General features: G+C 42.9%; 1 protein-coding gene and 1 long non-coding RNA gene across 2 annotated transcripts; one reads left to right on the top strand and one right to left on the bottom strand.

The window, feature by feature from the left end:
• Nucleotides 1-705: 705 nt before the first annotated feature.
• LOC124259481 (transmembrane protein 267-like) lies at nt 706-6,796 on the bottom strand. The gene is made up of 2 exons (XM_046693612.1): nt 6,358-6,796; nt 706-1,179 (listed from the first exon to the last, which is right to left on the bottom strand). Exons 1-2 carry the CDS (start codon nt 6,682-6,684, stop codon nt 820-822), a joined length of 687 nt encoding a protein of 228 aa, XP_046549568.1. The 5' UTR covers nt 6,685-6,796; the 3' UTR covers nt 706-819.
• On the top strand, nt 4,462-13,409 carry LOC124259482. Its single transcript, XR_006893848.1, has 3 exons — nt 4,462-4,472; nt 6,616-6,622; nt 13,304-13,409. It is a non-coding gene; the product is annotated as an uncharacterized LOC124259482 (long non-coding RNA).
• The last annotated feature ends 500 nt before the right edge of the window (nt 13,410-13,909 follow it).

Genomic DNA, 13,909 nt, shown 5'->3' with positions numbered 1-13,909 from the left:
CATCACAGTAGCAGTAAGACTTTGTACAGCAGACACCATCACTACAAGAGCAGTAAGACAATTAAATAGGGCTGCGCAATATAACCGGTTTACTGGTATTTACCGGTTCAGACGTGAAAACGATACATATTGCGATACGCTGATCGAAAACCGGTATTTTGACTTGCATTCGGAAAACGTCGTAACACTCGGAAATCTTCGGATATTTCCTTTTTTCGTTTGTGCCAAATATTATTCACATTTATATTTTATCATGATTAAAAGTTGTTATTAAAGCTTAATCAAGCATAGCGATTTTGTTGTGTTTTTCCTCTATAAATCAAGCATTAACTGTATTATAAGTAGTTTTTGTTTAGAAATACTTCATGCAATATATTGCAATACATATCGCAATACATGCTTTCGCATCGCAATATATCGCAATATGAAAATTCTCCGCAATACCCACCCTTACACTTACAGATACCTCGGCATTAATGGGTACAATAAGGACTGGTCGGCTCGGAGTCAGTATAATGTGTCTGAGTGGGGTATTCATGCTTCACTGCGGCATGGTATCTCAGTGAGCTAGCACTATAAAACCAGCTTAAATCTGGGCAAGTACAAGCAGCCGCACATACACATACATACGCACGTCGTCATATGAGCGAAATATTCTCAAGCACAACGTTAAACCCAATTTCACCTCACCTCACCTCACCACTTGAAGTTAGTTTGGAAAAACCGGTCCATTAAAATAATTCCCCGAGAAAAAAAGAGTGAACAGGTGCTATGAACACACTATAGCAGCATCACTGTAACCATGACAACCATTAGGTGTCAGGACTTGGCAGTGAATATGGTTGGTACTACAGCAATAGTCTCAACACTGCTGTCCAATACTTTCTTCTCTGACAAGACACTGATATAGACTTTCCTGACAAGCACCGGGATCACCATGGTAACTGCTAAATACATCCAGTAAGGCACTTGACGAGAGTTTGAGAAGGGAGCCAGCCAGAACCCTCTGCGGGTTGCGTCACGCAGGTGGTGGGAGAAGACTGCAGTCAGGAAGATGAGAGACAAGGTCTTCAAGTAGCGGACTTTGAGCACCATCCCCAGAATCCATAACGTCGCAGACACCACTGGGATGATGGTGGTCAGATGGAGAGGTGGGCGGTCAGGTAGGCTCACTGCTGCCTGTGGACAGATAGAGTATATCAGAGTATATGGTAACATGACACAGACATTGGGATGATGGTGGTCAGATGGAGAGGTGGGCGGTCAGGTAGACTCACTGCTGCCTGTGGACAGATAGAGTATATCAGAGTGTATGATAACATGACACAGACACCGGGATGATGGTGGTCAGATGGAGAGGGGAGCGGTCAGGTAGACTCACTGCTGCCTGTGGACAGATAGAGTATATCAGAGTGTATGATAACATGGCACAGACACTGGGATGATGGTTGTCAGATGGAGAGGTGGGCGGTCAGGTAGAGTCACAGCTGCCTGTGGACAGATAGAGTATATCAGAGTGTATGATAACGTGACACAGACACTGGGATCATGGTTGTCAGATGGAGAAGTGGGCGGTCAGGTAGAGTCACAGCTGTCTGTGGACAGATAGAGTATATCAGAGTGTATGATAACATGACACAGACACTGGGATGATGGTTGTCAGGTAGACTCACAGCTGTCTGTGGACAGATAGAGTATATCAGAGAGTATGATAACATGACACAGACACTGGGATGATGGTTGTCAGGTAGACTCACTGCTGCCTGTGGACAGATAGAGTATATCAGAGTGTATGATAACATGACACAGACACTGGGATGATGGTTTTCAGGTCAACTCACTGCTGCCTGTGGACAGATAGAGTATATCAGAGCGTATGATAACATCACACAGACATTGGGATGATGGTTATCAGGTAGACTCACTGCTGCCTGTGGACCGATAGAGTATATCAGAGTGTATGATAACTTGACACAGACACTGGGATGATGGTGATCAGGTAGACTCACTGCTTTCTGTGGACAGATAGAGTATATCAGAGTGTATGATAACATGACACAGACACTGGTATGATGGTGGCCATGTAGACTCACTGCTGCCTGTGGAAAGATAGAGTATATCAGAGTGTATGATAACATGACACAGACACTGGGATGATGGTGGTCAGATGGAGAGGTGGGCGGTCAGGTAGACTCACAGCTGCCTGTGGAAAGAAAGAGTATATCAGAGTGTATGATAACATGACACAGACACTGGGATGATGGTGGTCAGATGGAGAGGTGGGTGGTAAGATGGAGAGGTGGGCGGTCAGGTAGACTCACTGCTGCCTGTGGACAGATAGAGTATATCAGAGTGTATGATAACATGACACAGACACTTGGATGATGGTGGTCAGATGGAGAGGTGGGTGGTAAGATGGAGAGGTGGCCGGTCAGGTAGACTCACTGCTGCCTGTGGACAGATAGAGTATATCAGAGTGTATGATAACATGACACAGACACTGGGATGATGGTGGTCAGGTAGACTCACAGCTGTCTGTGGACAGATAGAGTATATCAGAGAGTATGATAACATGACACAGACACTGGGATGATGGTTGTCAGGTAGACTCACTGCTGCCTGTGGACAGATAGAGTATATCAGAGTGTATGATAACATGACACAGACACTGGGATGATGGTTTTCAGGTCAACTCACTGCTGCCTGTGGACAGATAGAGTATATCAGAGTGTATGATAACATGACACAGACACTGGGATGATGGTTATCAGGTAGACTCACTGCTGCCTGTGGACAGATAGAGTATATCAGAGTGTATGATAACTTGACACAGACACTGGGATGATGGTGATCAGGTAGACTCACTGCTTTCTGTGGACAGATAGAGTATATCAGAGTGTATGATAACATGACACAGACACTGGTATGATGGTGGCCATGTAGACTCACTGCTGCCTGTGGAAAGATAGAGTATATCAGAGTGTATGATAACATGACACAGACACTGGGATGATGGTGGTCAGATGGAGAGGTGGGCGGTCAGGTAGACTCACAGCTGCCTGTGGAAAGATAGAGTATATCAGAGTGTATGATAACATGACACAGACACTGGGATGATGGTGGTCAGATGGAGAGGTGGGTGGTAAGATGGAGAGGTGGGCGGTCAGGTAGACTCACTGCTGCCTGTGGACAGATAGAGTATATCAGAGTGTATGATAACATGACACAGACACTTGGATGATGGTGGTCAGATGGAGAGGTGGGTGGTAAGATGGAGAGGTGGCCGGTCAGGTAGACTCACTGCTGCCTGTGGACAGATAGAGTATATCAGAGTGTATGATAACATGACAAAGACACTGGGATGATGGTGGTCAGGTAGACTCACAGCTGCCTGTGGAAAGATAGAGTATATCAGAGTGTATGATAACATGACACAAACACTGGGATGGTGGTGGTCAGATGGAGAGGTGGACGGTCAGGTAGACTCACTGCTGTCTGTGAGAGAGTCAGTTATGATTTCTAGTCACATCTGCAATATTTCAGCCATATCGAGATAAATACAATTAAATTATCATTATATCAAAACCTGTCGACGAAGGACAGTAAAATAACAAGATTATAACAGATTGAGAATTAACAGATAAAGTATATCAGAGTGTAGGATAACATGACACTCCCCGTTCGATGATGATGGTCAGTTGGTGAGATTGGCAGTCAGATAGACTCGCATACTATACATATATACAAATTAGAAAGAAAAAAAGTTAAGTGACTGATAACAAGGACCTTCTGTCAAGGTCATGATAAATGTTTAGGTCACATCAGCAATATTTCAGCAATATTATGACAGAAAGTCATGCACTGCGAAAATATATATTTTATATTTTGTAAGATGTGAGCAAAGGCCAGTACAACAAGATCCTCACATTTTGTAGTTTGAGATCATCATTCAACAACACAATATAAAATCGGGTTATGGATCACCAGCAACCCAGGTTAGGCCATCATCATGATCGTACTTGGCGCCATGGGGACTTGCAATACTTCTGCTTCTCCAACCAAATTTTCACAATTCCTCTAGCTGCTTGGGATTGTACACATATTAAGCCATCCATTACAATTCCCAAAGAAAAAAACTGTGGTAGTAATAACATTCTGTCAATGGTCAAAGTTCAGATGTGGCATATGTACAGACATGACAGAATCAGTCTTACGTATACCTTCACAGGTTATGAGTAGAAACCTACAGATGATCCTGAGGTAGTTTATCCGAGTAAGGTTTGGAAAAGGAAAATAACAAAAAGTATGGGCGAGTTAACTGGTTTTGAGGGAGTGAGTTAAGATTTCTCATCACTTCAGCAATATTTCATAGTGACCAAAACAAGTTATATACATTCATTCATGAGTGAGTTGAGTTTTACACCGCATTCAGCTATATTCCACCTATATGGCGGCAGTCTGTAAATAATTGCGTCTGGACCAGACAATCCGGTGATCAACAGCAGGAGCATTGATCTACTCAATTGGGAACTGATGACATATGTCAACCAAGTCAGCGAGCCTGACCACCCGATCCCATTAGTCGCCTCTTACGACAAGCATGGGTTACTGAAGATCATTATTCTAACCCGGACCTTCACGGTTCATGACACATAAATTGATAATAAAAAGACATTTTCAAGAACTACATTAATAACAACCAGTAAACTACAGATACAGAAGCAAAACCAACATGTAAATCTAATACAATAAGACAATACAACATATAAAACAAGTTACAAATTGTCAACAACTGAAGGGAGATAGGTCACCAGGCTGTAGGTGAATTCGTAGACCAGACTGGTTCCTAGAGGTGGAAATCTGTTGGATTCGTAGGCGGATTGAGCGGTGGATTCGTAGACGTTAGTAAAATGGGAAAGGTTCAACCTGAACGATGATGAAAATCGATTATATGACTTTAATGTATCCGAAAAGTGTTTGCATTTTGTGAAATAAATAAAATATATCAGGTAAGTATGATCGCCGATGAAAATATGCTTAAAATAATAAAATATGCTTCACAGTGGTCCACGTCCGACAAATTCCGACAAATCACAGGCCGCTAATATATTAAATTCAGTTGTGTAAAATTAAAAGATATGTATTAGGTAAGTATTGTCATTCAACATTCAACTACGCAGACCAGCACAGAAGTAGAAGAAAACACTTCTTAAGAAAACACTTACATCTCCTACACACAGTATTTCGCAATCAAAACAACTCACCACTTCCTAATTAACCTTCACAACAACTCAGTGAAACCTGTTAATCCACATTCACAACAACTCAGTGAAACCTGTTAATCCACCCACAACAATGAAAACAGTCGGGAAATTATGATGGGTAGACTAATTTTGTCTGATCCGCCGACAAAGTTTACCTGTACAAACACTTATGGTATATAAACATCAAGAAGGTAAGAAGAAATCATTCAGCATCATGTCCTTAGCTGCCCTTAGTTTCGTATCACTGAAAACAAAGTAGAACTTAATGTCTGTAAACATGGTAAAACACTTACAAGATTACAGAATACCGGATACCTATCCGCCATTTTTATTTTGATTGCGCATTTATTTTTGCGCACTTCCATTTTGTTTCCTTAGCAACGGCACACGATGAATGAAGGCTGTGTTGAAGCAGCGTTTAATATTAAATATTAAATATTAAACAATATTAAAGCTAAAAAAAGGTAAGATAATGGGGGTAAAGGGGGTACCCCCCTTTATTTAAAAGCCTTACCTACCTTACCTTACCAATCAAAAATCACTTACCATCAGAGTGTTCCCACACTGTAGAGTTCCTTTTCCCAGCATGCATTTGAATAAAATTTCAACACACGATTACTTTTTACTCTGTTTACGTCAGTGAACGCTGTTAAAATCCCCAGTTTAGGTTTCCTAAACGGGAAGTAAGGTGAGGAATTCGATTTTAACCTTATTTTTTACCTTAAATTCGTATTTTTATTGGATCGCTCGCAGGCTCGCGCTCTGTTTCTTCTATATATAGGAGCCTCACGCGCACAATAGAATGTATATTATTAGGTATCCGGTATTCTGTAAGTGTACCCAATTATTAATACACGTCTACGAATCCACCGTGTCTACGAACTGGTTCAGTCTACGAAATCACCTTCTCCCGGTCACCATACCAAGGACCATGGGTATTATGGTATGTAGCAACCGAAGATCAATATTCATGTATTTATTTAATCTATGTGAAAAGCATTTTTTAAATCAAATTTTAAAAAAAGTTGGAAATGATTACTGTAAATTAACTGGAAGTCCCCATTAATGCAAGCAGCTGAAAACCGACCCTCACCTTAATATTCAACGACCTTGCAGCATAAAAATGATCCAGGTCAACACTGACAGCCAGCACGGCACACAGGAGGCAGTTGAGAAGTTTGTAGCGGTCAAAGTTGACATTTTCCACCAACGCCCAGGACCACAAAGCTATCAGCCCATGTGTAGCACTGTCAATACCTGCCCGAGCCCAGAGAAAATCGCCAAGTCTGCTTGAGACGAACGACAGGCTGCGGTCGCCGATCAGACATGTTGACAACAGCACGATTTCCAGAATTAAAGTGTTCGTGTTACTGAAAGTTTCATCTACAAACTGGCTCAGTTGGGACATTTTTACACGCATCTTGTTCGTACTTGCAAATACATTCCCATTATTGGCGATGACGTGTCAATACATCGCCTGGTAGTTGATGCAATCCTGTGTTCATTACATGTACATCAACTCTTGCATGCCTTTGTTTACAACGGAAGTGTCTCGCCACATACACTTCCGGTTAAAGGTTAGTGTAAAAGTCATTCATTAAAAAGAAACGGGATATGATCTGATATGTGCTAGCCTTCTCTTTCGTAAATGGCAGGCTTAGAAGGCAGATATTATTCAGTCACATAGAAATTATAATCAGGAAATGCTACACCAGGGTTATTTGAAGATAAAACGTTAAAGCAGTAATCTGTTAAATACGGGTTTACACTTTATCAGTAAAATGCAAAATCCATTATTTTTGTATGGAGTCCCATCCTGGATTCGAATCCACTCTTTCGTGACATGTTTGTTATGTTTCAAGCAATCGGGTGATTTTTTTTTTTAACCCAAATTTAAACAAACGCCACAAGTATGATCAGTTTGTGTAGCTCTTGTCGTCGGCTGACTAACGGGATCGGGTGGTCAGGTTCGCTGACTTGGTTGACACATATGTCATCGGCTCCGCATGGCGCAGATTGGTGCTCATGTTGTTGATCACTGGATTGTCGGGCCCCGACTCGATTATTTACAGACCGCTGCCATATAGCTGAGTGCGGCGTAAAACTAAACTCACTCACTCACTCACTCTTGTCATCGGCGCAGCTTCTATAAATGTACCACAAGAACCTTTCTTTAACTGCCATGACACCGAGCACCCAGAGACTCTGAGGGCACAGATGAAGCCTGTGTTTATCAAGGAAAATATCAGCTTGTAAAACATCATTTCTACTACATGTCATACACCATTTGAAAGGTCTAATCCTACTGTTTATAAATATGAAAGTTATTTATCATTCATATAATATAGGAGAGCGGAAGGTCGCGGGTTCGATTCCCGACCCCGTCATACCAAAATACGTTAAAATATGGTACTTGTTGGTCCCTGCCTGGTGCTCGGCATTATTGGGTACAACAAGGACTGGTCGGCTCGGAGTCAGTAGAATGTGTCTGAGTGGTGTATTCATGCTTCACTGCGGCATGGTATCTCAGTGGGCTAGCACTATAAAACCAGCTTAAGTCTGGGCTAGTACAAGCAGCCGCACATACACACGCCTGCACGTCGTCATATGAGCGAAATATTCTCAAGCACGACGTAAAACCCAATTTCACCTCACCTCACCTCATATAATATAACTACAAACTAAATAAGTTATTTTTTAATGAAAAAGCAAGCTTAAACGTCCAGATAAACCATGAAGGAAGATTTTTCAATTTGTAACATGACATAATATCACCATAACGTTTTGTTTTATAATTCCCTTTTTACGTAATCGGAACATTTTATTAAAAGGTTTCTAAAATAATATGTATGGTCGTCTATTTCCCAATATCAGAGGCTTTCCGCTCGGTAACGTGACACAAGAGCGAAAAATACCTCCGTTTTCGAAGCTTCGCATGAATAACATGCGAGGCGTTTCGTTTGATGGCGGGTATCGTTCGAAAGCTCTGAACATCAACAACACAACTGTACCTTTGCCAAGAGTATTTTGACGGTTGTAAGAAGCGCTTTTATTGGATAAAGATTGGGTTCTAAAGACGTTTTTTCCCGGTAATCTGCTATAAGGATCGAGGTCAAAATCATGCACATGTCCTGAGGCACCCAATCATATCAGTACCTCAAAGGATATGGTTGTCGTAAACGAAAACTTTGAGATTTAGGCGAAAGTTTTGGGTACAGTCATGTTATTCTGAACGTGTTACACAAACAATCACCACCTACACATAAAGTATGAAACATAAAATATGGTACTTGTTGGTCCCTGCCTGGCGCTCGGCATTAATGGGTACAACAAGGACTGGTCGGCTCGGAGCCAGTATAATGTGTCTGAGTGGGGTAGTCATGCTTCACTTCGGCATGGTATCTCAGTGGGCTAGCACTATAAAACCAGCTTAAGTCTGGGCTAGTACAAGCAGCCGCACATACACATACACACGCATGCACGTCGTCATATGAGCGAAATATTCTCAAGCACGACGTTAAACCCATTTTCAGCTTGTTCTTTGACAACTTTGATGTGGAACGGCTGCCGAAGCATGTTGAGAGGCATTTGTATCTGATAGTTATACTCTATCTGGGCCAGTAGTAAATAACTGAATGTGTGGAAATGGATCAATAAAATTGTCAGTTTTGAACGCTCTTCCCAACCTAAAACGAGTGATATAGCGAGGGACCACTGACATGTTGTGAAAAAAGTGATACGATGTAGATGTTATATTGGAGTTACGTTGGATTCACTAGTCTTGGGGTGAGAGTTGAAAATGGATGACCACAATTGCAGTATTTGATGAATAATCACTGAAACAAATATTAGTCCACTGGACTAGTGCAATTTTGTTCCCATTAGCCCGACTAAATTTTTACTCGCCTCCGGCTTGCGGGCGAGCGTGAAGATCGAACCCTGAAATTACACTACATGCTCTTATGTACCCTCTCAGGAGGACAATAATAGACTACGATACTTCAACCTCCGCAACTAACAATCTCAGTTGTAAATTGATACTTCTACTTACAAAATAACATATTATCTATTTACAAAATATACTATTCAAAATCTATCTAACAATTCTATTTCCAGGGGCGGTGGGGTAGCCTAGTGGTTAAAGCGTTCGCTCGTCACGCCGAAGGCCCGGGTTCGATTCCCCACATGGGTACAATTTGTGACGCCCATTTCTGGTGTCCCCCGCCGTGATATTGCTGGAATATTGCTAAAAACGGCGTAAAACCATACTCAGTCAGTCAGTCTATTTCCTTTAAACGGTCAATTATAAACTGATAAGTAACATGGATAAAAAGATCTTTCATTGTTATGCCTGGTATGTAGCTTGCAGTGATATGGAACCAGTTGACGTATTATAGTGTGTTGTACTTGTATCAAACGTTCAGTTTATTACAAGATTTTTTAAGAGGTTATGCATCTGTATCACCATTCTCTTCCCACAGAGGTTACTTGTCATATTTTCCTACGAAGCTCTGTTCTAATACGGCCCTTTCATGGTGCGAGTGTTCAGAATTCGTGATTGGTTGCAATCAGATTTAGTTGTGCAATCAGCGACATTGTTTCAAAAGTGATCATTCGCAAGGACTCGGTAATTTCCGTATGCTTAAGAAAAACTGGAACCTCTTCCCCTGCGCGATACGCAAACGTTACTTCTAGACAAAACTCAGTCAGGTAATGGCGGATCAATGGCGTCACCATCGCCCTCGTTGACAACGGACAAGCTTGACATTAAATGTCGTGTGTGTCACATCAACACAAGTCCCCGGCAGAGAAGAGGGATATTTGAGGCCCCAATTTCACTTGCATCGATATAACACGTGTTCTGATTGGATAGAAAGAAGGGAGGTAATTCGTGTTGCGATTTTTTGCCGCTAGGGGATTTTACGAGAACCGGGAAATATGGCCGTATTAGAACAGAGGTTCGTAGGAAGATATAACCTCTGTGGGAAGAGAATGCTGTATCACATTATGCTTTTATATTACATACTGCCATTCAAACATGAATGTATACCATATCTGCACCATCCATCCTGACAAAAAAATCGTAAAAATTATAAATACAATGTATGCCCCAAAACCATAAACACTTTAGCCCAGCCCACTCGTATGCATAATTGTATTCGCGGTCGGCCGTCTGTGGCTGGAAGATAATACAGTCCGCTTCGTGTGTTGACCTTCAGTGTGTACGCCATCAAGCTCAAAGTGACACGAAGCGCAATATTTTGAATGAAGTTGTAGGGACAATATGCCATATTGTCTCGCATTTGGATACTCGTCCACTGTCCACTGTCATGACATGCCTAGACTACTGTAACTCCCTCGTGTCAGGAGCAGCAGCAATCCAACATCTCCAGCTTGTACAAAACAGAGCTGCCAGGATCATATCCAGGATAAAATGTCAGGAACACATCACCCCTGTGCTGAGGTCGTTGCACTGGCTCCCAGTAAAGAGGAGAATACAGTACAAAATAATTTGCATCACCTACTCAACCCTCTATGACATCAATTCACCAGCTTACCTCAAAGACATCATCGAAATCTATCGTCCAACTCGTGTCTTGAGGTCTGAGAAAAGAGGCAGCCTGAAAATGCCAGCTACAAAAACATCCATGGGAGACAAACTTTCAGTGCTGCTGCACCAGCTTTGTGGAGCTCTCTGCCAGTTGAACTGAGATCAGTATCTTCCCTGGAAGCATTTAGGAGCCAACTAAAAACTCATCTCTTTCTAGCTACCTACTAGTTTCTCCACTTTCTCTGCACAGCGCCACTGAGCAGCACTGGTTGGACATTAGGCGCTTAAACAAATGCATTATTATTATTATGTTTTACAGATTAAAGATAGTATGCAGCAGAGAGGGTTCGGGTGATCCCGGCACAGTCAGGCTGGTAAGGCTCATCATCAGCTCAGGGCCCTTGCCCCCTCTACACGCAGCCCAGACAGCGAATGGGACTTCTCCCAGGAAACGCTGCCTAGTCGAACCCACCAAGAACTTTCCGGAGAATATGAAGGCTCCCCAACACTGCAGCCTTCTTCATTACCCAGAGTATCAGAAGGGCTGTACTCCCGGTGGAGAACCCAGGCACTCTCCTGATCTGCGCCAAGAGATCAGGAGGTACCAAACCAAGGGCACCGAGAACAATGGGGAGCCTGACGACAGTGTACTTGGGATGCAAGCGAGACATTTCAAAGGTGAGGTCCGCATATTTATCATGCTTTTCCTTAATCTTGCCAATCACATTGGTGTCAAGAGGGACAGAAAATTCAATGACATAAATAAATTATTATTATTATTATGTTTTACAGATTAAAGAAAGTATGCAGCAGAGAGAGTTCGGGTGATCCTGGCACAGTCAGGCTGGTAAGGCTCATCATCAGCTCAGGGCCCTTGCCCCCTCTACACGCAGCCCAGACAGCGAATGGGACTTCTCCCAGGAAACGCTGCCTAGTCGAACCCACCAAGAACTTTCCGGATAATATGAAGGCTCCCCAACACTGCAGCCTTCTTCATTACCCAGAGTATCAGAAGGGCTGTACTCCCGGTGGAGAACCCAGGCACTCTCCTGATCTGCGCCAAGAGATCAGGAGGTACCAAACCAAGGGCACCGAGAACAATGGGGAGCCTGACGACAGTGTACTTGGGATGCAAGCGAGACATTTCAAAGGCTAGGTCCGCATATTTATCATGCTTTTCCTTAATCTTGCCAATCACATTGGTGTCAAAAGGGACAGAAAATTCAATGATATAAATAAATTCATTGGCTTTATCAAAGAGGACAAGATCAGGTTTGTTGGCTTGAATTCTTCTGAGGCTGTATGTGGGCCTATTCCACAGAAGTTTGAAAGCATCATTTTCCATGACGCCCTGGACATGTTCAGGGTCGTACCATGGATGGACCTCGGAGTCAAAGCCACAGGCATGGCGGAGACGGTAGTAAAAGCAAAGAGCCATGCCATCATGTCATTTAAGATATGATGTTTGTGCCAAGGAAGGGCATCCACTGACAAGGTGTTGGACAGTCTCCGTGAATTCATTGCAAAGTTGACATTTCATATTGATATTTTCTTTAAGAATCACATTTAGGCGATTGCGAGTGGGAAGTGACTGGTCCTGAGCAGCAAAAAGGAAGCCCCCAGCCTCACACTCAAGACCAGCCGACTTCATCCAGGCGAAAGAGTCGGTGGGACCGCCACTCTGTTCAACACACTGCATGTACACACGACGCAATGGCCCCCCAGAAAGCCCCTTCACAAAAGACCGACTCTGGGCAGACTTGGTGAAGGACTTCACCTGGTTCACTCCCACCACTGCACCGCCCAGCAGCACATCGCCATCAACAAAATCAACCTCAAATCTCAGATTCTGTCCAACAACCTTGGCACGCTTAAAATAGCTGTGGAATTCCTTGCTTGAATACCTCTGGCCTCCATTTTCATGAATTTCTGCCTAGACGAAAGCAGAGGCTGGCATATTGTCCACGTGCTGATGTGAAACTCAAACACACATGTAAACACTGCACGTCATGTTCACTACATGTCTCAAAGAAGAATTATGAAAGGGGTCCTCAGTTCATTGCACAGGCAAGCCGAATCCAAACATTACAAGGAAGCTGTACCCGACATTCCACTCAGTATCGGCAACTCTGTGTCAGGATCAACGAGAGAGAAGCCTATCAGAAGCGGTATCGGATTGGTTGTCCATAAACATGTGATAGACAAATGACTCCCACACCAGTCTGAAGTGGGCCTAATCAAACCATCGTGGAGTTCAGGATCGTTATCATTTCTTGTGAGCTACTGAAATCTGCGTCAATATTCCAGTCGGTTTTGTTGCTAGAAAACTTTCAAATTAAGAAAATGTGTACGCATGTGAGATTACCTTTGACGGGTATACCATCCAAATCCAGGTTTGACCTCAAGGGGTGATTTATTTGCCAAAATAGAAGCAGTTCTCAGTGAACGAGTAGGCACGGTGACGGTGCGTTTCGAGTGTTTTGATGAGGCGACCATATATCCCGGGCTGTTTAAAGGTTTGGGATATTGTTTCTTCAAACACAGAAGTCCATCAGTGGGTCCACAACACTTTATTCGGCGTCTAAATATGCAATTACATGATAGTGCAGCAACGGCCAGGCAGCATCACAGAGGCGATCGTCCGTCCGCCTGCCTAGCCGCTGTCCGAGGGTCAAGTCCCGTTACATTCAGAATTCATTGTCTATGTACTACTGACTGTCGTATTACGATACATGTATAGGCAGCCTGCAGTACCCAGTATGCACCTCGTCCACAATGTTCAACCTCCGTGGCCAACCGGCCATATACTCTAAGGTTAATTAGGTTTAATTACACGCAGGCAGCTGACCTGTACATGGCTGTGCTGATGGTCATGATAATAAGCTGCTGATGTTTCATTTATATTGTCAACACTGTCATTTAGATTTAGATAACACAACTTTAACTTAACTCAGAGAATATACAAACATGTCTTTATTCCCTGATAAACCCATACCCCATCAAAGTGCCTACGACACATCTCATCGTCTTGCGGTAATCGCGAAATACTTTCGAGGGACGTGCGTTTTATAATCCTAATAGAAACCGTATAGTG

This window comes from Haliotis rubra, unplaced genomic scaffold (assembly GCF_003918875.1).
Source record: "Haliotis rubra isolate DU_JTF1 unplaced genomic scaffold, ASM391887v1 Scf723, whole genome shotgun sequence".
Taxonomy (NCBI): Eukaryota; Metazoa; Mollusca; class Gastropoda; order Lepetellida; family Haliotidae; genus Haliotis; species Haliotis rubra.
This window is presented reverse-complemented; position numbering and strand designations above follow the sequence as displayed.